This window comes from Atractosteus spatula, chromosome 3 (assembly GCF_055471065.1).
Source record: "Atractosteus spatula isolate fAtrSpa1 chromosome 3, fAtrSpa1.hap1, whole genome shotgun sequence".
NCBI lineage: Eukaryota > Metazoa > Chordata > Actinopteri > Semionotiformes > Lepisosteidae > Atractosteus > Atractosteus spatula.
The window spans coordinates 6,789,640-6,815,206 of record NC_142708.1 but is presented as its reverse complement, the minus strand read 5'-3'; the positions used below and the strand labels follow the sequence as shown (position 1 = coordinate 6,815,206).

The 25,567-nt window shown below is 45.1% G+C and overlaps 1 protein-coding gene across 1 annotated transcript; it reads left to right on the top strand.

Moving 5' to 3' along the window:
* Positions 1-12,097: 12,097 nt before the first annotated feature.
* LOC148837317 (aquaporin-3-like) lies at positions 12,098-25,268 on the top strand. Its single transcript, XM_088910321.1, has 6 exons — positions 12,098-13,167; positions 20,061-20,187; positions 21,967-22,104; positions 22,627-22,745; positions 23,299-23,516; positions 24,254-25,268. Exons 1-6 carry the CDS (start codon positions 13,060-13,062, stop codon positions 24,432-24,434), a joined length of 891 nt encoding a protein of 296 aa, XP_088766447.1. The 5' UTR covers positions 12,098-13,059; the 3' UTR covers positions 24,435-25,268.
* The last annotated feature ends 299 nt before the right edge of the window (positions 25,269-25,567 follow it).

Genomic DNA, 25,567 nt, shown 5'->3' with positions numbered 1-25,567 from the left:
TTTTCTATTTTGAGCAAGTTTGTAAATTTGCTTTTAGCTCTTAAAAGGTCAAGTAGGTTTTGCAATCAGTATCCAGACTGTGCCAAAATCTGAGTTTCAGAACTGCCCTCATGCAGGTATTTCTGCCTGAATTGTTTCCACCTGGACCTCAGCAGAAAGATAATATGATTGACTTTGTATCAGACACTCCTGCCATTAACAATCTAATAAGAGCCATTTAGTCAGAAATAAAGTTGATCTGAATAGAGGCTGCACGAAGTACCCTTGGAGTGGGGTATTTCTCACACTCTGGAGTTCTGTACAAAAAAATCTGAACAAGCAAGCAGATAATCAAGCCATCCATTAGCATGAGATATAGAGAGTCCAGCTGGATTTAAAAACCAGCAGACAGAGTGTTCCTCCAGGACCAAGGCAGCAACTGAACGACAAGTGCACACTTTAAAGCGGTGGTAATCAATTGCAGGCCTGTCTGGAGTGCTGCAGACTTTTAATTCCAGTCGTGAATATAATCCAGCTAATTATCTGGAGAGCTCAGATCCCCTGCTTGTCGGAGGTGCTAATCATTTTCTAATTGAAAGACCCTGCAAAACCTGCAGGACTGGTCTCCAGGAAGACAGGCATGAGGTGCCGTTACGCTGGCGGCAGACTCCTGCCTGCTTCACCCACCTGTGAGTCACGCCAGGTGTTACTGCACGACATTCTCGCACACTCCCGTGGGACGTCGGTGCCTGGCAGCTGTGGCCGCCGCTGTTCGCAGGCACGTAGCGTGCGTGCAGCCAGCCTCCGTCATGCGGGAGAGGCAGGGCTGTGCGTTTTCACTGCCGGTGGCGTCTTATTACTGACATCATAGTAACGCATAAATTGAAAGAAAGAAAAATACACGGTACAGACAAAACATTGTTTAAGTCACAGTCGTTTAATCGGGACAAGTGCATGGAAGACAGGAACAGTCCAGTCTGGGAACAACAGAAATATTTCTACACTTTCCTTTCATTGAAAAGTTCCCTTTGCTTCATTATTTGCTTTGCCGGTTCTGGTCCAGACTAAAAAAGTTTTCAAGGTGCTTTTTTGCCCTTCAGCATCATCTCAGTATATTTTCTATCTTGTTCATCCCCTAAGAGGAGTCCTGGGAGCTGACGTAGGGTATTGTCATGTTTTGATAGACAGGCTGTGTACCCTTGTTCTCTACCCAAGTGTCTGCAGAACACAGGAGCCGCATTGTTCCGACTGTCCTGTTGTACACGTCCTTCCCAAACACACTGCTTTGCTTTCGAATGTGTAGCCTGTACTGGAAGCATTTTACAAAAGAGCTGTTCCTTCCAACGTTTAAGAATAGCTTTATTATGCGCACTACAGCAAGCAGACGTGAGACAGCCGCTGCCTGTTTCTGCAGCGTGGAAAATAAGATGGCTAGAGAAATGAATCGTATGGATCGATGTGTTCCGATCGACCTCACTTGAGATTGTATTAACATCGGTTGGTGCCTGTTGAGTGTTTGGTCAAACGGAAAGGGGGTGCGGCAGGTAGCGCTGCTGCCCAGCAAGTCGAAATGTTATCTTGCCGTCGAAAAAAGGAGGCTAAGTTGAGCGTGAGGTCGTGCCGTTTCCAGCGCAAATGCGCCAACAGGTCGTGTCCTGCGAGCTGCCACGAACCGTGGTCCAGCTCTAGGTTTGAAGTACAAATATAAACACAGAACAACACGAGAAACCGCCGGATACTCCGAAAGACTTTGTTTCGGGAAACATTTTCCTACTGCACGGGAGTTGGCGTCGTCTCGACTTGAAGCTCAAGTCCTCCCTTCTCGGACTGCTCCCGCGCACGTTCACACAAGGATGCCCTGCTGTCCTCAGGCATGCAGCAGAACGGCTCGTACACTGTGGACTAGTTGCACACGACAGGTGCTTCAGATTAAATCTAAACACCCCGGTGACCGAGCCAGCTGAGGGGAAACTAAACGTGAATAAATTATAATAATTAGTAAATAAATTACTAAATTGAATAATAATTAGTAAATAAATTAGTGCTAAATGAAATGGGTACAAGGAAAGAAAAGGTCTTCAGAGTTGTTATGCGTGTCTAATGGAACAGATGAGTCATCTACCGTCCCAGGCTGGGCTGCCACTTCCTTCATCTAGGGATATGTGATATAGGGTGAACGAATATATTAAAATCTTGAATTTATTAGTGCTACAGAAGAGACTGATGTTGTAATATAGTTTTGCAGATGATAAAAACCAGCTTTTGTGACTACTTGGTGAATTTGTCACTAGTGCAAAAGATATCCATTTTTTAAATTTTTTAATACAAATTCAAGTCAGTCCCATCTATAGTCTAAGTCACTTTTCCATTGCCTTGTTCTTATAAGACAGAGCTTTCCTAATGTGGTAGCGTGCGCTGATGGTAGACAGACAGGCTGTTTCCCAGATGCCTGGCTATGTCTAAGATACAGCATGCCGGACGTCCACATACCTGGGCTTTAAATAGAGCAATGGTATTTATTGGTTAAAGGAATCCCGAGGTTTTCAAAGCTGTGCAACTCTGGAGAAGATGGAAAGCCATCTGGGTTTTTGACTCAGTGCCTGCTAAACATTTGTAGCCTGAGAATAACACAGTTTGGGAAAGCAGGACTAATAATAGCTCAGTAATGTTCAGATGACCGAGCCAGAGTCTGGTCTCCAAAGCTGCTCAGAACAAGGTCCTCTTGTGTTACACCTGCGCAGAGGAAGAGGAAGGTGAGGATGTGTCATCCTCTGTCTGCTGTTTTCCTGTTCTTCCCTTCCTCTCTGTATTTAAGCTGTGTTTCATCACTGTTGGGGAGTGTTCTGGCGCACTATGGCTGCCGTTGCATCATCCAGGTGGGGCTGCACACTGGTGGTGGTGGAGGAGGGGATCCCCATTACCTGTACAGCGCTTTGAGTGGAGTGTAGAAACATTAAAATGTCAGAGTCCGGGTGTTGGTGAAAGAAGAGCTGTTTATTCGTATGCATACGGGAGACCAGCTTGTAAAAGTTAGTCTCTCCGAAAGATGTTGCTCATTGCTTTTTATACACAGTAACAGACAAACTTCCTACCTTTAACATAGATTACCTAATCCCTAAAACAAACCACTAGTTCTTAGTCAGGCTTGGATAATGGAAAACAACTCCTTATTGAGACTTTCATCATTGCTTACATTTGCAAAACAAGACGTTCGATTTCCGTTTTTACTATATTTAAGACATGAGCTGTACTTTTCCACTGATCTATAGATGCCCCCTGGTGTGCTTCCATTTGCCAATGTTATTAGCAGTTAGAAAACTAAAACATAAGCAGTTTGTTAGTTTTTATAAAATGTATAACATTCCCTTAGGAGCGTCCAGAAAAGCGCTATATAAGTGTAAGCAATTACTGTTGTATTTAATGTTTGATCTCCGTCTATAGTGGTCTTAATGACTTCCAGTGAAGATAATTAACCTGAGTAAATCATCAGAAACACCCTTTGATCACCCGAGTTTATTGCCTCTTATCCCACATACAGGACATCTTGGCAAACACCTCAAAACAATACTAATACTAATACAATACTCAAAACAAACCCTTTATTTGAAGCTTTCTGAATACTTCTAATTGACCTGGGAAAGCAAAGACAGCTACACTTTGCTACAAACTACCCCCACAATGAAAGCATTATAAAGTGAGACTTTTGCTTGCTTGCTTTGTCATTCACCTGACAGCAGACTGTCCCTCTGGGTGCAGGGCAGAAGCAGCTGTGTTGCAGATGGTCTGTTCGACAGCCTGTGCTGACAATTCCAGTGGAAGACATCAAGAAACCTGCCATGCAACACCTAGAGCATAATTCTGTAGTGAAACTCTCGAAAGAAAGGATGGAAAAAACACAGAGGCTGGCACAGTGGCTGGCATTAGTGCCTCCCAGTGTTGAAGCCCTGGGTTCAATTCCTGGGGTGCTGTCTGTGTGGAGTTTGCATGTTCTCCCTGTGTTCACATGGGTTCCCTCTCACAGTCCAAAGACATGCTGGGAGATTAATCAGCTTCTGGGGAGACTGGCCCCAGTGTCTGTGCCTGCCCTGCAATGGGCTGGCATCCTACTCAAGGTGTATCCTGCCTGGCTTGCTGCGATAGGCTGCAGCTCTCCCACAACCCTGTAGCGGACAAAGTGGGAAGAAAGCAGATGAAAAACAGAGTTTCAGCTGTGGAGCTTCTTCAGATGGCGAGGGAGTGAGAGACAGAGCAGGAATATGGAGCACTTGGGTGGATAAGGAGAATAAAGCAATGGAAGAATGGCGGAGGGGTTATGAAAAAATCTCTTTCTTTTCTTCTTACAAACTGCATCCTGGTTTCCTTGCGAGAGGGTGGCATAGCCACTCAAGAATAGAAAAGACCATGTAGAAAGGAACTTTTCCCTGCCTTAAACATTTTAGGGTTTGCTGGAACAGTCTCTTATCAAAACCGCATCTGAGCAGAGCAGAAACGTCCTCTTTTTTCCCCACAGCACACCTGTGCTCACGGCGGAATCGTCTGCCTGGTCTGGGACCTAGCCTGTGGCAGCTCCACATTGTGCTGGGTGTTTCATCACACCTGTCCACGGGCTCTGAAACAAGGCCCTACCCAGCTCTTCACACAAGTAGCTTACAGAGGCAGAGCCGCTGTCCCCCACCGCCCAGCAGACAGGATCAGGCTGCAGTGCAGGTGCGCTCGCTCTCCACAGGAGCACACGCGCACACGGGCCTCCGGGCCACAGGTGATCAGCACCGCTCCCCCAGAGACACGGACAGGGCCGAGTTCACTGCAGCGCTGGAATCACGAGGGACTGGGATCTCAGGAAAGGGTCACTTGTGGCCCATTTTCCACTTCCCACTGACATCCAACCACACTGAGTCACTTTCAAAAGGAGACGCCACAGTCATTCTTCCGAATGAGGCTCTTACCTCAGCTGTTTCCACGTGGGCTGTTTGGGGCCTGGTGTATAAATACGCTGGATACATCCCTGCGCTGGCCTGGAACAACACACTCCCCTTTCTTGGCGGTAATCATTAATGATTAAGTCATTGATTATTTTGGAATTCATGACTTGACACCTATGCGAGCTAGATTTAGACTTTGTTCCATTCCGAATTTACAATGTGAACATTTCATTTTACTTTGAACCGCGGCTGTCTGAAAGAGCTATTGTGTGGATGCAGCTGAGGCAACTACAGCATCCACGTGAGTCCAGAGTAACAGAGGATGAAACCACATGCATACCCATGCCGCCGAACAGAAGGCAGTGGGGTCAGTCGAATTGATTCACAAGGAATGAATGGACTCTGGAAGATTGTGCAAGTGTAGTGGAAGTGATTTGGCCCAGCGAATACAGGTATATTCTAAGGAAAAACATGGGCAAAAGAGCATGAAGTCACTCTGGGGACAGTCTGAGATCTATGGTGTAGAATGCATTTAAAAAGCTCCTTACAGTGACTGCAGGGCTCTCTAGAAGACACACTGGAAGAGAAAGTGTCGTAGGCCGCCTGTGTCAACTCAGTAGGGTTAGAACTTGCTGGTGTTTTTCGATTGCCTTGCATATCTGAAAATCCCAGACTGCTCTTTCCAGCAATTCTCCAATTCCATGCTTTTTTAAAAAATGCATAATATTTTCCTAACAGACATTGTGATGCTAAAGTGTCTAACGTTTTTTGAAGGTAGTTGATTTAGGGGGAATGTTTCCATTATGGCTGGCGCAATGGCGCAGTGGTTGTGAGTGTGTGTTTGTTTGTATGTCTGCCTTGAAATAGACTGGAGTCCCGTCCAGGATGTACCCCGACTCTGGACCTCTGTGACCCGGATTGGATAAGCCGGCACTGAGAGTGATGTCATCATTCTGGCAATAAAAGCCCTGATTGCACACACGCATCTAGCTAGACCAGTTAATGTATCACAGCCTTTGTGAAAAGGCCATTTAGGTGACATGGGAATTAATCCATTTGGGAAGCCTGATCCCTTCAGCACAGAAATCCCGCAAATGCAGTTCTCACATATTCTTTAGACCAAGTGACATCTGCCCTACCGGTGGGTGCACACAGTGAAGCAAGTGTCTCAAAATGGCTCGACAGCTCAGAAAGAAAGCTGTGACCGGGTGGCCATGCTAGCATGAGTTACAACCGAACGTGACTGTGCAGTTTGTGGAACAATGAGCTCGTTTTTTTAGCAGTTTGACCTTCAAAGAAACAGCTACCAAAAGAAGTCAGCTTTCTGGAGTTGCAGGCTGCCCCAGATTTCACAGAAACAGCTCTGGAAATAGTATGTTAACTGTCCTTAAGGAGTTCAGTATACTGTATGTACAGGAGTTTATTCCTGTAAGTGCTGATTCGCAGACTGGTGTCCTAAGTGTTAGCTGCTTTGCACTTTGTGAATATGTGTGAGCAGGAGTGTTGTTGGCTTAAAGCAGAAATTGATGTTTACACTGTACAGAGAATAAATTGGGCCTAATAACAAAGATCTGTGTCATACGTTAACAAGGAAATCGGTGATCATTGGTCTTGGTCTCTGTGCGCCCTGAAGCCACATTAGACTGCATGTTTTTTTTTTTTATTTGATCCTTCCTGTTCAACTTCTGGTGACAAATGTCATATTGCGGAACTCACACCTCCATGAGAGGAAGGGGCGTTTGGTTCTTCATTCAGAACGTTTCTCATCCCGCTCTGGACACCTGTTCTGCTTTCCTGAAGTGGAGTAAGGGCCGCAGCGATGGCCCGGTCACAGCTGCTGGGTGTGCCGCGGGAGGCCGCGATGACACCCGCGCGTTGCGAAAGGCTGCAGGCGGCGGGGCGGCGCCGGAGCTCTGCGGCGCAGGCTTCCCCCGGCTCCAGCTGCTCTGCGCCGGCGTCTGCGATTGTCTGGATCCGCTCCAGCAGGTACCTGAGCGGTCCCAAGATGCTTGCGGTTTTTCAGTTCAGTTTCTGTTCAGGAGCTGTTGCACAATGTACACACCGTGAACAAGAGCATATCGCTGTTGCGTTGCACAACTTTTTTGTTTTCTGTTCTTACAGTAGCTGCATGGTTTGGAAAGATGGAGGATAACAGCGGCTGCTGCCCAGATCCCACACTTTAGATCTCCAATTGCCGGGTGTGTCCCTGAGAACTGTACGGCTCCTGAGGATTATTTGCTCATTTCTAAACTGGGCTACATGCAGGTGCAAATTGCCAGGTCTTCGGTTCCTCACTCCAAGAACATCAAGGCTGTGGGCTCATTGAGTTCTTCTGCTCTGACACAAGTCAGAAACCTGTCTGTGTGGGGAAGGGCTAGCAGAGTTTCAGCAGCCCATCCTCTGGAGCTCAAGTGCAAACTTCCCCAGAGGAGACGTCACCTTGAAACCAGATGTTATCAGCTCTCGTAACTGAGTAAGGCTGAGACTAGAGACTTTCAGGGAGAGTCAGGTTGTTGTTGCAACTCACCCAAAACTGGCAAACCAGCCTTCTAGTAAGGCAGCACAGACTCCTTCCCGTAAGATGAGCTGTATTTTCATACAAACTGATGGTTTCAATACTAAAGGAAAATATATCCCAAATGCAAAATTCACTGTTCTATGGACAACTTTACAACACTTAAAAATAACAAGAGTGAACAGTGCAAGACATTAAGGTCATTGGAGTTTTCACTCTTAGAAAGAGCTGGGCTGCTAATTCTGGCTGAGTTTCTATTTTTCGGAGTCTGTCCTACCTGAAGGTATTCATATAATAATAATAATAATAATAATTGCTTACACTTATATAACACTTTTCTGGACACTCCACTGAAAGCGCTTTTCAGGTAATGTCCACCACCACAAATGTGCAGCATCCACCAGGATGATGCGACGGCAGCCATAGAGCGCCAGAACAGTCACCACACAGATGGCTGCTTAATGGCCAGCAGCCATATCATCCTGCAACTCAGAACCGGCAATCCACTGGAGCTCAGCAGGTGTGAGTCTGGCCACTAGCTGGACGGGAGACCTCCTAAGAAAAACTAAGGTCCTTGCTGGAAGAGGTGTTAGTGGGGCCAGCAGGGGGCGCTCACCCTGTGGTCCATGTGGGTCCTAATGCCCCAGTATAGGTGCCATCCTTCAGATGAGATATAAAAGCGAGGGTCCTGACTTGCTGTGGTCATTAAAAATCCCAGGGCGTTTCTTGCAAAGAGTAGGGGTGTAACCCCGGCATTTCCCATCTCTGAACTGGCTTCATTACTCTGCTCTCCTCCCCACTGAGAGCTGATGTGTGGTGATATAATTCAGCTGGCCCCTCAGTTTTCTGTTGAATTGCCTTCTCAAAATGACTGTCTGCTTAGAGGACACTGGGTTTCAGTGGTGATAACATGATTTCCATTCTACTGGGATTCTTTGGGATGAGAAGGCCTCTATGAGAGCAAATTGAGCATTATCATCAGATAAACATAAGTATTTCCCCAAATAGACAGGCAGATACAGTAAAACGCATTGCTGGCCTCTTTTGTGAAAAATAGTTTTCTGATTTTCAAAACTATTTTGAGAATCACTCGTTTGTGTACTGGAGTTTGTCAGGAGCTGGGGCATTTAGAGATGTGTAAATACAGAAATAGATCAAAACAAAGGAATGATAATATCACTATAAAATACGCAGGAACCCTGGAGGAACATTAGAACCCAAACCTTTGGCTGAAATCTAGTATTTCCTATTTTTGTTTTGTTTCCCAAAACTGCCAGAAGTTGAAGTAGAAGTGGGTACTCATACTGTATCACTCATAAACTGATTGTGGGAATAAAGGCCTGTGTCATCAGTTAAGAAGAAAATCAGTCAGCACTGATCTCTCTGCAGCTTGTAGCCATACTGGACTGGTGTCAGAATCTCACATTACCTGCGTCGTGTTTTACGGAAAATCACAAATTGTGCAATTCTAGGGGAATGCCCTCCTGAGATGGAGAGTCCCTATTTTAACCCACTTGGAGTGTATTTTTCTGTGCTTCTAACATGGGGCAAATATCCCAACCTGAGATGCTGAACTTTATAGCCCAGCTATAAAACGGAAAAGAGCAGCAGAATGTTTCAGCCTGAGGTCCTGAGGTGAGCCCCGAAGAAGGGTCTCCAGCCTCGTGACAACACTGGGTTTCTCCTTCTTGGTTTTCAGCGTGGAAGTAACCTTTACGTGCCCCACTGGAACAGTATACAGTACAGCTGCTACAGAGAACTCTTCAGAAAACCTTGTTTGTAGTGCAGTTGCCTTTCATTAACACTACCTTCAGAGGAAGATGAACCATTGCGTGTGGCGATGAGCACTAGTAATAATAATAATAATAATAATAATAATTGCTTACACTTATTTAGCGCTTTTCTGGACACTCCACTCAGAGCTCTTTACAGGTAATGGGGATCCCCTCCACCACCACCAGTGTGCAGCCCCACCTGGATGATGCGACGGCAGCCATAGTGTGCCAGAACACTCCCCACACACCAGCTCTCAGTGGGGAGGAGAACAGAGTGATGAAGCCAGTTCAGAGATGGGGGATTATTAGGAGGCCATGATTGGTAAGGACCAATGGGAAATTTGGCAAGGAAATCCGGGAAATAACACCCCTACTATTTTTGAGAAATGCCCTGCTCCTGACCACAGAAAGTCAGGACCTCAGCTTTACATCTCATCAGAAGGACGGCACCTGTTTACAGTATAGTGTCCCCCTCACTATACTGGGGTATTAGGACCCACACAGACTGTGGGGTGAGCACCCCCTGCTGGCCCCACTAACACCTCTTCCAGCAGCAACCTTAGTTTTTCCCAGGAGGTCTCCCCTCCAGGTACTGACCAGGCTCACACCTGCTGAGCTCCAGTGGGCTGCCAGCTGTGAGTTGCAGACTGATAGTACACTGTCATACAGGCAGTATGAGCAGAAAACACTGTCAGCTCAGCTAGACCACAAACCAGAAGCCACTGGGGTCTGAGAGCTGGGTTTGCAAGACTAGAGTTAGACAGCTAAAGGGGTCAAAGCCCCAGCTGATCATGAGATCAATAAGCTAATGAAAAAGAAACAAGCTGGATTGGTTAAAGAGGCAAAGTTTAGTTCCCACTTGTGTCCTTTGGTTCATGTTTCACTGTCGATCTTGAATCACTGGGTTGATTTTGTCGACGCCTTTGAGGGCTGTAATACTTTAAGTCCCTCTGTTGTCTTCTTGGTCCGAGACGAAAAGACATTTATCTTTTTTGTAGGGTGCTGACCAAAACTGTTCACAATATTCTAAATGGAGTATTGATGGATCATGGAATATATCAGGATTTAGTTAACATTTACCAATCACTGACATTTCTATAGCTTGCAAATGGAAAATGTTACACGTGCTAAAACACAGAACATTAAACCTACCATTTTAGGCAACAGCTTAAAACCTTCTGGAGTTCATACTGAGCGTATAAAATGGTTTATGAAATCACAAGGCTGGTCTTCGTGATGCATTGCACATTTGTGAGTTGGTTACATACGTACTGAAGGAACGGCACTGAAATTTGCCACATGTATAGACTATTCAGCTGCCAGAATTGGTTAAACAGCGATAGCTGATAATGTACAAAAGTTTCTGTTTAACTGTTATACTTACCCTGGTACGGTGCTACTTGTTAAAAGCACACATTGTTCACTCTCCACCCAGAAGGAATGCAAATGTTACGCAATGCTGCAGTTTTGTACCATTCAGACAACAGAATCCAGTTTATTGCGGAATAACTGCGTGACTCTTCACAGAATCACAGAATATTGTTGGTAACTTTTCTTCGGTTTCAGGACGTTAAGGCTATTTAATAATGTAATAAACTGTTATTAAATATATAAAAACAGTGTTTTTTAAATACAATTTTAACAAAGCCCATAATTGCCCGAATGGGAACTATTTTACGTGGTTTCCTACCAAATATCCGTAAAATCGGATTGAATTACCTGTAGCCGAGCGAATATACGGGGATCAATAACTGTTTTTAAATATAACGACAGACTCCATTTTATACTGAAACGAAATGTTACTGTATTGCTGGTGCAAGTTTTCTAAATAAAAAAATGATCCAAGAAATAATTCCTGAACTGCTTAGCGCACAGCACAGGCGTTTGTATCGCTAAAGCCTCAATCATTCATAAAGACAACGGGCGATCTTAATTACAGTCATACAGGTAAAACCACACGCATCTGCCCAACAGAGACAAGGTATATTTGTCAAAGCAGGTGCGTTAAATCGTTCCTAAATTGTTTACCACATAGAAACCAATCCTCTTCGTCATATTTTGTTTTCTACGATTATCTGAAAATGTATCAATGAACGGGAACTCCTCCTGTTTCCGCTTCGTCTTACCTAGAAAAGCTGAAAAACGAGTTTCCCCACAGTCTGCTACAAAGTGGCTGCAGAACGGTTTTGTTTTCCGATACCGTGGATTGTGAGAGAGCCAAAAAGTTAAACTGAGCGCATCAACGAAAACCTGATTTTTTTTGAAGTGGGAATGGCCCTGTGTTCTGCTTTTGGGGATTAGAAGTAAAAAGCACAGATACTTAAAAAAGTGCAAAGGTTTATCAGCGCGAATGTTTCTTGAATGATATATTTATTAACCTGATCAATTAATAATTAATAGTTACATTCCATTTTCCATAAGTACGGAAACACACTAATCAGTACTTATGTTGTTGTGTTGAAAATGAAAATTAGATTCACCGTGTTAGCGTGCACCTCTAAAAACGTGGGGGGAAAACAACAATAATAGTCTCTGTTTTGTATTAGCCTGTGGTACATGATGTCGATTTCGTTCAAATAAATTAATTTGACAATTATAGCGCGTCAAGGCGAAATATTGACACGTACGCGCCGACGGGCTATCTCGAGTTGACAAGCAGTGCAGGGCGGATACCGGATCGTTCGCCACAGAGCTCCGGTACGTCAGCTTTTCTTTTATTGAACAAACGAAATTAAAAAAAAAATTTGTTGGGTATGAAAAAAAATGCTTGTTTGGTAGTGAAACTCGTCTTGCCACTACTTCCCTAAGCATTTGCATTTGTTGGCAATCTAGCCGTTCCCGTGAATTTTCCGCACCTTAAAAAACACTCGTGAATTTTGTTTTTCTGCGGAAGAGAAACGGTCGCCCTCTTTTCTTTGCGTCAACGATCTGCTACACACCCGAGAGGCGAAGATCGAAGTGAATGATGAAGTATCGAGAAAGGAGAGATGTGAGGCGGTGCCCGTGTTGATGCAGAGGTTATACCCGGACCGAGGAAATAAAGATCTGAACGCCAGATGAAAACGGAGCGTCCTCCGCTGATCTACCAGCTGGTTCTGGGTCGCGCTGAGCTCCCGATTACGTAATTGATGCTTTCATTGAACTCAAAACAGGCTTACATCTGCTATTTTCACCTGCTCAGAAAATCATTTTCGGGCTATGGATCAAATGTAGGTTCCTTTTGAACCCTCGGCATTATAGCAGGTGCTGAACATTTTTAAAGAGTTTCACACAAAAAAAAATTAATTCAAGTTAAAGACCTCGTTGAGCGCAGCTGGATCCAAAACCAGCAAACGGGACAACCAGTAGGAGGGAGTCCAAGGTTAGAGCAACACTTTTTTGGGAAATGGAGCTCTAATCCACATGGTCTCACACTTCTTGGTCTAGAATTATTATTTTTTTGAAAGTAAGCCTCACAGGGATTGACACACACACACAATCCATCCGGGTTGCATGTTTCTTTCTTGAAAGCCTGATGTGTGCTCCATGAATTGGAGCTTTTGAAATGTTGAGCAAGCGACTGCCTGTCATGATTTGTGTCTCCGTCTCGGCTCAGCCCTGCACAGACCCAGTCAGCCGGCCTCCCTCTCCCCTGGTGTAAGTCACAGAGGAGCCAAGGCTCTGGAAACAGCCGGAGGAGAGTGGCAGAGAGCGAGAGAGAGTCGGTGGGGAGGAGAGGGGGGAGGGAGGGAGGGAGAGAGGCTCCCGGAGTGGGAGGGCTGCTCACACTCCTATAAGAGCAGGTGTCGGCGCCGGGGAGCCCAGTTGGCAGGCAGAGGAACCGGTGGACGTACCTGGACAAGCCCTCTCGCACCCGGAGGACAGCACCATGGGCAGGCAGAAGTACTACATGGACAAGCTGGCGCGGGCCTTCCAGATCAGGAACCTGCTGCTGCGCCAGGCCCTGGCCGAGTGCCTGGGGACCCTCATTCTCGTGGTAAGTGTCTGGCGGTCTCCCGACCCCCCCCACTTCGGCTGTGGTAATGGCATAAGACCTGTTTCTTTATACATCTCTGCTTTACACACTGCAGTCATTTCCAATGAAGCCTCCTGTCTCACGACATTTTTCCTTGCCTTCACGTGTATATACGCCCAACACAAAAGTCCCAAGCTTCTTTTAGAGAAGAAGGAGGTTATATCCTGTAGCCAGCGGCACTGTATTTTAAACTTCGGAGGAGACAGTGCAGAAGAGGGTGCAGAGACCAGCTCATCTTGGGCTGGCTCTGTCCACATTTTCTAGGAGCTGCTTCTTTGCATTGTGCTGAATTGAAAGACAAAGCAAACTACTTTTTTTTTTGTTCAGTCTCAGGATTATTCTAAGCAATAAAGGCTAAAGCTTTTATATTGCATTAAAAAGATTTAGGTGCATGTGACAGTTTTAAAACCTTAATTACTGCAAGTCCACCATTGTCTTCAGTACTACTTTAAGGTCTATACTTTATCATTATAAACTATATGTAACTTGGATTTCTTTGTATTGAATCTTATCAAAGGACAGTTGTAAGAGAAACATGCAAAACGTCACTAAACGTCGCTGTCACTAATCCTCATCTTGTTTAAACAAAGCATACTTAAGCATTTAGAAATTAAAATCCAACACATTTAAGTGCACTCAGAATTCAAGGGGCTGAGGCAACTGGCTTTATATTTATGAATAGTCTTGGTGCTGGGGCTTTCAAAGACAAGACCTAAAGATGGTGGGGCTGAGATCCCCCACATGGATATTCTTGGCGTGACTTGACTGAGTGTGAGATTGTCCAGCATGAGAATGTGGAAGGACCTTATTCTTGTTGCTGGGGCAATTACTCAATCAAGTTACAGCCACCCTGGGTAAGTCCATGTGCAGATTGTCAGCCCCACCCTGCTACAATTATTCATATTATCAGATGCTTAGATACATTGTAAATAGTGCTTTAGTTGGGGTTTTTTTCTAGTTTGCACCCTTCCCCTTCATCAAACTGTAGGTTAGCCTTAGTCTGGGTGACTCACTGATGAAAAAGAAAGATATCTGGAATGGGTCTGTGACACCTGTAGAGCTGATTCCTTTCCTGCCAAGACTTGTTCTGTCAAGTGCGGCTTTATTCCCTTTAGGAAACCTCCCTTGCTCTTGTCCTGTGGACGAGGTATCCTTTTCAAACTGAAAAGATGTTCTAAATGGGAAAAAAAAACACAAGACGTGGGCGATTTTGATGCAGAAGCTCTTGATGCACAAGAGTTGTCTATTTATGAGAAGTTGCTAGATAAAAAGTTTTTGCTTCCTGCACAGAAACAAATGCGGGTGTAAGGTGATTTAGGTGAACTGCAGTTTTAATGCACTTCTGCACCTTACAGATGAGCATTAAATAATAAACCTTTGGGTGTTTGACTTAATGCTATCATTTGTTTCAGTTAATTTGTTTGTGTGCAATCTTGCCTAAACAAATAACTCGGAAGAAAACCTGCTTATTTGCTTTCTCAAGATCAGCTACTTTATAGTCGCCGAATGTTTTGCTTTCCTTGAAGTGCATACAGGCAGGTCGAAGAGGACTTAAATGTGTCTCTGTTTGAAATCCCTCTAAAGTTCTGGCACTTCCAGCTCCATTCTGCAGACGGGTGTCACTGCTGCAGATGTTATTCAGTACACGGTCGAACACTTATCTGGTTCTTTACTCTTTGCTCCTAAGTTGAACTGTGGTCGTGACCCCGTGCCTGTGCTAGATTCTAGCCCGCACTGTGCTAGAATTATAGGAGAGGCTGGGAGCAGCATTCAGGAGTCGAGCCCTGCCCTGAGGATTTCTTAGTGTGCTTGCACCTTTTCTGCAGGGTTCTAATAAGCTGGATCTTAGTGCTAACTGTGGGTTTAACCATAAGGAGGTGTGTGTACGGAGGGATGGGGGGAGGTCTACGCTGTTGTCTCCCTGTGTCAGCTGTCACGTTCCAGGAGCAGCACTGATAAAGCCTGCTGCCTGAGGAAGCCTTGATAGAGAGCAGAACAGCAGTGTAAAGAAAGGGGAGATAAGAGCGGATAAGCTGCTGTTTTTGTGTGGGGAAAAGTATGCATGAGCTGAAGCTCGGCCAATGTCTCCATCAATCGCCGTGACCGGTGCAGCTACTGTGTGTTTATACAGCGCACAAGCTGATGGTGACTCACGGATCAGGTCCCACCTGCGATGACTTTCCTCCACAGTAGGAGTTGGCTGGCTGAACCCCCCAGAATGTGGGGTGTTTTTGTATTACAAAATGTGCTCAGCGCAATCCAGGGTGCTTCCTCCAGTTTAAGCCTAAATGAAAGAATCAACAAAAACCCGTTAAGGATACGATCACTCTTTACAGCGGCGTTTGTACCTAGGATATTTACGTAATTGCACTTAACTCTTTTCTAAATGGGCATTGGGAGATATTTCTTTAAAAAGAACATGATCATTAAGTGCAGACATATCTGACAGAGCTTTTAGGTATGCACTTAAGCTGAAAGGTGTTGTCATCTTTTTCTTTGCTTGATAACGGGGGGGGGGGACATGAGCCCTAAGCTCTGTCAAAGAGATCAGATCAGATCAGGCACATTGTTGCTACTAAATGTACCCACGTAGGCTGAGGCAGTGAAATGGAAATGAGTGGGATCAGTGTAGCAGGAAGACAGATGTGAAAACAGTGGCACTTAGTAGCCTAAACACTGCATGACAGAACAGATGCTGTTGGCAGTATGGTGTGTCGCGTTGCTGTGTAAAGATGGGAGTGTTTGCAGATGCTACTGATTACTAATGGAGTGATGGGGCTGACAGCAGGGTACGTTTTTGCACCGGTGAGTCTGAACTTTAAATGTTATGAGAGAAAGCCATCTGGCCCAGCTGCTGTGGGCTATTTTCCTGAAAGAAGCTGGGTGATAACAAGGCTGGGTCATTTGCTTCAGAGTCCCACAATCCTTTGTGTAAGGAAGCACCCTGGGGTTCTGGGGGTTAAACGCATTTTCCCATTCTGTGCTGATTCCGAAAAACTATATTGGTTTGATCTTGTCAGTACCTTTTAAGGATTTTGAATATAATAATCCGTCACATTCTTCTCTATTCAAGACTAGAAATATCCAGTAGTTTTAGCTACTGTAGGACGGTCCTAAGCTATCGGATGTATCTGGTTAGCCTACAGATTCCTTGCTTGGATATCTCATTCGATTTTGGGGTTTTGAGATAACAGTCCTGCATTCCTACACACAGCAGGTATAGTAATCTAATTTGTTTCTCTTTATAGTAACCTCAATTGGCTCTCCTTGTCTGTAAAAACAGAATCAAATAATCCCAAGAGCATGAAAGGCCATAAGTAAGAGGAGGCTATTCTGTCATTCATTAATTTGAAATTGGCGTTCAACTACACTTTAAATTCCCAGGATTTCCAAAATTCAGAGTGGGTCATGTTGATATTTGCTCTTGGGGATGCTTTCAGATGTGCTCGACCCTTTACTTTGAGCTTGCTGCTCTCCAGTTGGTCCTTAAATATAATGGCATTAGCTCCACGTTTTCTAGATGTGTGTCCACCTGCCTCTTCTCTGTGGAGATGTAAGGTGAGCCTGCAGCCCGACCTCATCCCGAGACTAATTTCATGTCATCCTTCCAGTAACACTTTTCTGGATGGGTGGACTCCTTATTTCTTCTTGGTTGTGTCAAAAGCAGCAATGTTATTTGTGATACTAATAATAAAACCACAAGTCTATTCCTAGTGTTCAGAAACAGGGTGGGACTGAAAAACCACCTCCATCAGCAGAGCACAAATACAAATGATAACAACTCAAGCAAGAGAATTTGCTATATTAATCTGGCAGCTGTCATGTGATCTCGGAGTTCTTGTCACAGCCTGTAAATGAGTGCCAGGTGGGGCTGGCTGTGGCCTGGAGGCTCTCTATGACACGTAGATTGGTGCCCATCAGGCAGCTCCATCGAGAGACTTCAAGCAGTGTTCTGGCAAATCCACCACAGGTGTTAGTTTCATCTGGAATGAACTGGACCCAAGCATCAACACCACGAGTGCCGTTTCCATGTGTTAAAATGCTCTGATCAGGTTGCTGACAGGTCTTGATTAAAGGCAGTTGCTTGTGAGGATCAGTCAGTTAAAGGAAAAAACAAAAGACAACTAGTAAGCAGGTTTTTAAATAACCTGGCAGCGCAGAAAATCTATTTTTTATTTTAATTTCCCTCTCTTCAGACTGGAACCTCTGAAATCATCAGCCACAGTATCCTGTATCATTAGGGACTGCTGGCTACATCAGTGTTTCTATTGTCTATGGCCATTCTGCAGAGCTGTGTAATGGTATTTGTGCTTGTTTATGCTTGGTGGAATACAGAGATTAGGAATGTTAATGGTGAATGCATTATATGCATTATAACAAGACAATGGAACAGAACAAGGAACTTCTAATTGAACAGAACAAGATGGGAAACTTCTGCTTTTTTGAGCAGTTTTGGGGGCAGCAGTATGGAGCAGTGGTTAGGGCTCTAGTCTCTGGACTGGAGGGCTGGCTAGAGTCATGTGTTGGACACTGCTATGTCGAGTAAAACGTATTGAAAATGTGCCAATAAAATCCTATTTTCCAGGACATCGTTGTAAACTGGAACTTGCTCTCAATGGACTTATCTGCATAAACAAAGGAGAAAAAGGGTTTTGTCTTTGCTTTACATGAAGCCCGGACAAAACTGAACAAAGCTCTCCTTCTTCCAGAAGGTCACCGCTGCGATGGCGCTACGTGTGCCACAGTGTCACTCCAAGGTGGGACAGTGGGGAGGAATGTCTGCTGATGGAATAATTCCGCTAGCGGCTCAATGGGCTCCTTTCACGAGCTCATCCATGGCTCTGCTGCGTCTCGGTCTGTTTTGGCATGAAAAAATACGACCTTTCATTCCACTTTCTTTGATGCACCCCTCCACATTCTCCTTCAGCAGAAAGTAATCACAGCCCAGTGCCTTCCAGCATAGGCGGTGCACAATGCCTCTGTATGGGATTGGGCTTTGAAAGGAACTTATGGAGGGGAAACGGAGCTGTGCAGAGCCCCCTCCTGGCTGTTGACTTTCCATGAGACAGTGCTGAAAAACTCAGCTCGGGCCAAAAGGAGAAATGTTACCCAGAAAGGTAGCGGCACACGTTCCAGTCCCTTTCTGTGCTTCTGATTCCAACTAATTTCAAACCAAACAAAATGACAAATAACCCATTTCTGATGAGTCATAATTTTGTAACCTGTGATTTAAAAATGAGGTCATGGCACAGGCGTCCTCCCAGGTCCCATGCACAGAAGCAGAGGCATGACTAATTCTGACAGTCGAGCGCTCTGGAACATCAGATTCACAAAAATAAGAGTCACCAAGGTAGCAAGGAACAGGGAAGCTGTCACGGAAGCACAGCTTATTCCAGGAATATCACGGTCAAGAACAAGATAAGAGGGGGAGTTCTAGCGCTGTGGACAGGAAACGCCTAAATACCGTATCTGTAAAACACTTTCCAGAAAGTAATACTCGCTGCCTACCAAAGCATGGCAAACAACAGCAGGAACAAAGCTGACAAGAAAGCCATTCGGCACATCTGTCTGATTTGGCTGCTCGTACCACATGAGTCTGAGAATGTCTTCCAGTTGTTTCTGAAAGACGTGATGGCACTGGCTTTAACATCGTGGCTGGGCGGCCTGTTCCTCGCTCCCACTACCCTTTGTGCAAAGAAACTGTTAGCTTTTCACTGTAGATACTGATTTAACAGCCATCTCGTTCCCAACCTGGAGTGCTACTCGAGCTCAAAGTATTTGTCCCAGAAAACGGCTAATCCTGCCCAATGAAAGCTGTATTTACTGTTTCCTGTTTTTGGATAAACAAAAAAAAAAACTCATCTGAAATTATTCCATATCCACAAATAAAATGTTGACATCATAAAAAAATGAAATAATGAGGGGTTTTCCCAATTGCCAGTAATAGGGATCTCAACAGCTTTTGCTGTATGAAGTCTTTTATTTTTGCACTGGAAATAATTCTTTCCTCAGGTGTTTTTCTATAACAGACCCTCACAAACAGCGGGACATTGTTTTGTGCCCAGGAGTGACTCGGATTACTCTTCCCTGGATAGTAATCTTTTTTTGTAATGTGATGACCTTATTTTGAATATTGTTTGAATATGGTTTTACTAGTGCATTGTACTATTCTAATATTACATTCTTTAAAGGTATATATCCTTACATTCCTGACTTTGTCTAAATGCTGATTCTTTACAGCTGAATTCCTGAGATGCCCAGATTGAAAAGCTCTTTCTGTTTTATGTTGACCCGGAGAGGTTTAGTTTATCCTTTCTAGATGAATATGAAGATTGACTCGTGTTCAAAGGGATACTATTTTAGTCATTATCTCTCTTTGGAATGTGGTTTTTGGAGAATGCAGTGCAGTGATGTCAGGGTGAAGGTACAGCACATGGGGAAATGGACTGTACTATTGCGTCTGTGGCGTGATCGCTTAAGTGACTGACTTATAAGTGGGTTCAAATCCAGCAATCGCCAAGAGTCTGGGGCGGAGCGGTGGTTCTGTGGCTCAGGATCTGCACCTGTGGCCGGAAGGTTGCCGGTTCAAACCCCACGGCTAGCAGAGGAGTCCTACTCCGTTGGGCCACTGAGCAAGGCCCTTAACCCCCACTGCTCTAGGGGTGCTGTACAATGGCTGACCCTGTGCTCTGATCCCCAGCTTCTCTCCTTGTCTGTGTGTCTGTGTCTCATGGAGAGCAAGCTGGGGTATGTGAAAAGTCGAATTCCTAATGCAAGAAATTGTATATGGCCAATAAAGTGATCTTATCTGATCTTATGGGCTTGCTGACAGTGCTCTGTTTTCGTGTTGCCAGATGTTCGGCTGTGGTGCAGTGGCTCAGGTGGTGCTTAGCGGTGGCTCTCATGGTATGTTCATGACCGTGAACTTTGCTTTCGGCTTTGCGGCTACCCTAGGAATCCTGATCTGCGGACAGGTGTCAGGTGAGTACCATGGTGGTTCAGCTCTGTGTCTGTACAGCTATAAGCAAATGCACTAAATCTGGGTCACGGATTATCAAGCAATGGAAGATCAATAATTTATCATCTGTAAAAGCACAAAAAATACCCAAATTGACTTTGTTTTATAGTTTTTTTATGCTTTATTAGAAAAAAGTTTTGGCCCATTGCCTTCTAGTATTTAAAGTAGATCATCAGTTCAGTTAAGGACTGAGATCAAATGTCCATGACTTTTCAGTTATAGTCTCATAGGCACTATGCGACTTCACACAGGCCTGACAAGGGACAGCCTGTATTGGTTTGAGTCATTTCAGAAAGCAGAAACCTGTTGAGGAGGAGGGGCATATGCCAGACCAAGTCCTTGACGGAAATGAAACTCCTCTCCAAGCATGAAAGAACAGGCTGCCACTGCTGCTCTGTCTGAGCCGGGGAAGACTGTATGGTCAAGCCTGTGCTGTATTACTGCCGTGCTTCGAAAGACCAAAATAAGAATCATTTTCAAAGGCGTTGTTGGTTTAACAGCTGTTTTGTGCACAAAGTGTAACGCTACATGAGCTCAAAGTATTTGCCCTGAGAAACTGGTAATCCCATGCAGTGCCTCCCAGTTAATTTCAGATTCTACAGTGTTCAATTTATATTATTAGAATTATCCATATTTTAGACTCGGCGAGCAAAACATTGTATCTTTTGTAGACCTGAAAGCAACTGGATTGTGACAAAAAGGTAACCATCATTTGACAACGTGAGCTTTAAGAATATAAAGGCTTCAGATGCGAAGAAGCAGTCTGGGCCCATCTAGCCAGCTTGACGGTTATTAGTCCAATATGTCATCCAGCTGTTTTCTTGAGTGACGTCAGCTTCCATGGTCTGGCTGGCTGTCTTGTTCCATGCTCCCAGATGGATCCTCCGGGTGAAGAAGAGCCTCTTGTTCCCAGTTTTAAGCGCACCTCCACAAAATTTTCACTTGTCTTTTGGTTTGTGTTTCACTGAAGTCCACTGGGTGCCTTTGAAGATTTTGAGTACTTGTAACGGCTCTGATCATAGTCTTCTCTCTGCTCAAGACTAAAAACCTTCAGTACTGCAATGAATCTGGTTGCTCTTCTCTGAACGGTTTCTATAGTAACAATATCGTTTCTGTAACATGGTGAATTAACCTGTCTGCAGTTGACTAAATTAAGTACTGTATTACTGCTGAATTTCTCTGTGTTCTAGTAATCCTTGTGAGATGCACTCTGCAGATTAACAGTTCCTTTGCCTCTGTCTTAAAGGCCTTTTCTATTAAAATAGGGAAATAGTCTCCTACTTGTCTGGGCGTATTTAACTGCTCTCTAATTACAGGTTACCAGAATGGAATAGCCCACAAAAACAACCACTGGAAACTATTTTTGTTTCCTCTTTAGAAACAAGAATAATACAACTTTTCCACTGTGGAGTATCTGTTCCAGTCACAGCATGGAAGCCAGTTCCCAAGGCTCGAGCATGCAACTCCGTGTTGACCTGAAACCTGAGAGCTGAAAATCAGGCAGTTTAAAAGCACTTTAAACTTCAGTCAGAATACGAAAAACCGGAAGGCACCAGTTTGTTTTTGACTTCTCAAGCCTTTTCAGGCAAAAAAAAAAAAAGAGAAGAGCTGATGCAAAGGAGTGTGGGAAATTGTATCTTCATCACAGCGACCTTTGGCTAAGACTGCAGAAGATGCCAAAACACCAAGTTAGATTTTTTTGTAGAGAAGTAAATCTCATTCCCTTTCTTATACTCTCCCAGGAGGACATCTTAACCCGGCGGTGACTTTTGCCCTGTGCCTGCTTGGGAGAGATCCCTGGAGGAAACTCCCTGCTTACTTTCTGGCCCAGACACTGGGAGCCTTCCTGGGCTCTGGGATCATCTTCGGCCTGTACTTTGGTAGGTATAGGAAGGAAGCCCCTAGGAGCAGGCATCTCAGACTCTGTTCTTGTAGGTCTGGGTGTCTTGTGGTCTGTGATCTCAGTAGCTTGTGATTGTTTTTCATCTTATCTAGGATTTGTCTTGAGGTCTTTTAAAGGCCCTGCTATCTACAAAATACCTTGGAGCCTCATCAGATGAATGAAGTTAAATAGTTAGACCAAACATTTGGCAAGAGCTCTGGGGGGAAAAGGAGAAGGAGCTTGTTCTTCCAAGAACCGAGTTTGACATCTCTGCATTAGGAGTAAAAAAAACCCTGCAATAATTTGGATTTACAAACCCCGGGCTGTCCATTTGGCCCTCAGGGGGTGGTAGTGACTGCTAGATCTCATGCCACAGCCATCTTTCTTTCTATGTTCAAAAGTCACATTTAGTTTCCTCAGTCTGTTGGGTTATTTCTGTGGGGCTCTGGCCCCTGTCGAATGAGTAGATCCCCTACTCAACATCACCACTCCCTGGCCGTCATATTTCTCCTCCCTCCAGATGCCCTGTGGAATTTCGCTGGTGGGGATCTGCTGGTGACCGGAACAAATGCGACTGCTGGCATCTTCGCCACCTACCCCTCCAACCACCTCACCCTGATCAACGGCTTATTTGACCAGGTGAGTCCAAGACATGCCTGGCGCAGAGCTCCCAAAACTGGCGTGTCTTTCCTTGACTTCACTGCAGCATACGGTGCAGTCTGGCACTTGGGTCTGCTCGTCGCAGCATCAGCAGTCCCCCAGGTGAATGATGCCTTGGAACCACTATCCTGGGACAAGTGGTTCATGGTTCATGTGAGCAATGGGGGTGAAGGAGCTCTGGGTTAAGGTCGTCTTAATCCTCGACCCTGTCTCAGCACGTACGTGCCCCCTGCCCCAGTCCAAGATGTTCATTTATGCATGCTGTGCCTTTATGCCACCAGTATGCTTTCAGACTGCGGGGGGAAACTGTAAACCCTAGCCAATATGGGGAGAACATGCAGAACTTCACAGACGGCACTGCAGGTCCAGAATTGAACCCAGAGGCAGCAATGCTGACCACTACACCTCCATTGCCACCCTATTTCTAGTAATGATCCATGAAAAAGATTGTTAATCAATAGAGAGCTGTTAGCGTAGTCTTGACATCGGTTTCGGTAAAAGGATAATTCCTCCTTCTTGTTTTATTTCTCAGCTGATTGGTACTGCCGCCCTGGTGGTGTGTATCCTGGCTATCGTGGACCCCTACAACAACCCCATCCCACGCGGGCTGGAAGCCTTCACCGTGGGCTTCGTGGTGCTGGTTATCGGCCTGTCCATGGGCTTCAACTCCGGCTACGCAGTCAACCCCGCCAGAGACCTGGGCCCGCGGCTCTTCACCTCCATAGCTGGCTGGGGCAGCGAGGTCTTCACGTAAGTCCCCTCACGCGGGCTTCCTTCTGACCAGCCGAGGGAGCGCCTCGTTCAAATTCGGGATGTTCATCATCACGTTTCCCCCGGCAAACCCGTTGTCTGCGCCCGCTTCCTCTTGCAAAATAGGGCTGCAGGAGCACAAACCGAAACAATTCCTTACGAAGGGCTTTTCACCCCCCAGGGGTCCCTAAACGCTTCATGCATTGCAGTGCTCACGTGGGCGACGTGCAGCCCCACTCAACGGCAGATCCGGTAGAAAAGGGATAAATTGGCACACCGATTGAATTGTGGGAAGCTAAAAAAAGACAGATTTAAGCAAGCTCAAAGTACAAGGTAATCGGAATAACTGTATAGACAACTCTAGCTTTTCAAAAGGCCATGCAGTCTTCAACGACTTAAGTAGCTGGGACCTGAGTTTAACGTGTCATTCAAACAGTGCCTTGTACAGCAGTGTCCTGTTTTCGCCACACTGGACATTGGTTTTTGGAAATTCCCGTCCAGCGGGAAGCGTCCTGCAGATTCACCAGCAACCTGGTCTTCCTTAGAAATCTCCCAGCCCAGCACTGGGCAGGCCCAGCCTTGCTTAGCTTCTGTGGTCAGATATTTTTAGTTTACTGATGGAAAGTCTGTATCTAGGAATATGACGATCGGTTATTCTGTGATGAGGGGGTGGTTGGAAATAGTAAAGATGAAGTCTTGGGCCATAATGGGCGATCTCTCTCTTCCTCTTCATTCAGGGCTAATGACTACTGGTTCTTTGTGCCCATCTTTGCCCCCTTCATTGGCTCGTTTGTGGGTGTGGTGGTGTACCAGCTGATGGTTGGCTACCATGTGGAGGGAGAGGTTCGGGACAGAGAGGAGAGAGGCGGGGAGGAGGGAGCCAAGCTGTCCAGCTTCAACCCCAAGGAGACGGCGTGAGCCCAGCAGCCCCCCCCCCCCCCAGGGACAGACCGCCAAGCCCACCCCTCTCCTCCCGGACACTTGCCACGCCCTTCCCCTGCTTGATCTCTCAGGCCTGCTCTGCTGGGGCTCGGATCGATACCGCCCCCGTGACGAGAGTGGGGACATCTTAAGTCTCGCGCTGCTCTCAGCGGACCCACAGCACTAGCTGCTTCAGCGACCCCTGAAGGCCCCTGCTCTAAAGCAACTTGTGTGAGCTGTCTGTCCTCTGTAAATACACATGTATAGCACCGCGTTCTTCCTCGGCATTGTGTGTTTCCTGGAGTTTGGTTTAAACAGGATTGTACTTTTTCTTAATTCTTTAAAAGCAAACCAAAAAGCTTTGTGAAAATCTACGTTCTAGTTATTTGACCAGTTCTCTGAAATATAATTAGCTTGGTAAGGAAAATATACCCCGGATTCTTTCCAGCTCCACTTTGCATGCACATGCTGTATGTTCTGTATGATTATAGGTTTTTCTACTACATGTGATCTATATAAAGTTACCAGTAAGAGTCTGTTTTTAACCTTTCTGAAGATTTTGTCATGGTGAGTATCTTAGATAGACCTTTCTACATATTTTGTTACTTGTGAAGAATATTTTAATTTCATTTTTAAAGCTCTTTTATAAGGAACATGTAACTGTCTCTACCAGATCTTTTTATAATGTTGGCACAGTTTTCTGAACCTTGCCAATCCAGTTTGAAATGTATAAATCCCATAGTATTGTCCAAGTATTTTTGTACTGTATCAGATGTCCCTGTTGTTAGGCCAAGGAGATATTTTTGTACAAATAAAGGCCTTTTTCTTGTACATGCGGACTGGGCTGTGAATTTGGAAGTCTCATGACTGTCATTGTGTTTGTCTTTGGTTTTCATGGTTATCTCTACAGGACAAGAGAATTCAATCTTGGTTCTTGAACTCTAGCTTCAGTTCTGAGAGTTTATATCGCCTGGATTCCAGGCCATTTAAAGAGTTTGCTCCAGCTAGTACTTACTGTAACTGGGAAAATCATCTGCAACACTTTGGCTAATTAAGCAATAAAGAATCTGTTCTGATTTTGCTACATATACACCTGTGCTACACTACATACTCACATTTACAGTATATCA

Coding starts and splice junctions, on each gene's coding strand:
- LOC148837317 (XM_088910321.1), top strand. CDS start 13,060: ATGGGCAGGCAGAAGTACTACATGGACAAGCTGGCGCGGGCCTTCCAG. Junction 13,168..20,060: donor TGGGGACCCTCATTCTCGTG/GTAAGTGTCTGG, acceptor TCGTGTTGCCAG/ATGTTCGGCTGTGGTGCAGT. Junction 23,517..24,253: donor TGGGGCAGCGAGGTCTTCAC/GTAAGTCCCCTC, acceptor CTCTTCATTCAG/GGCTAATGACTACTGGTTCT.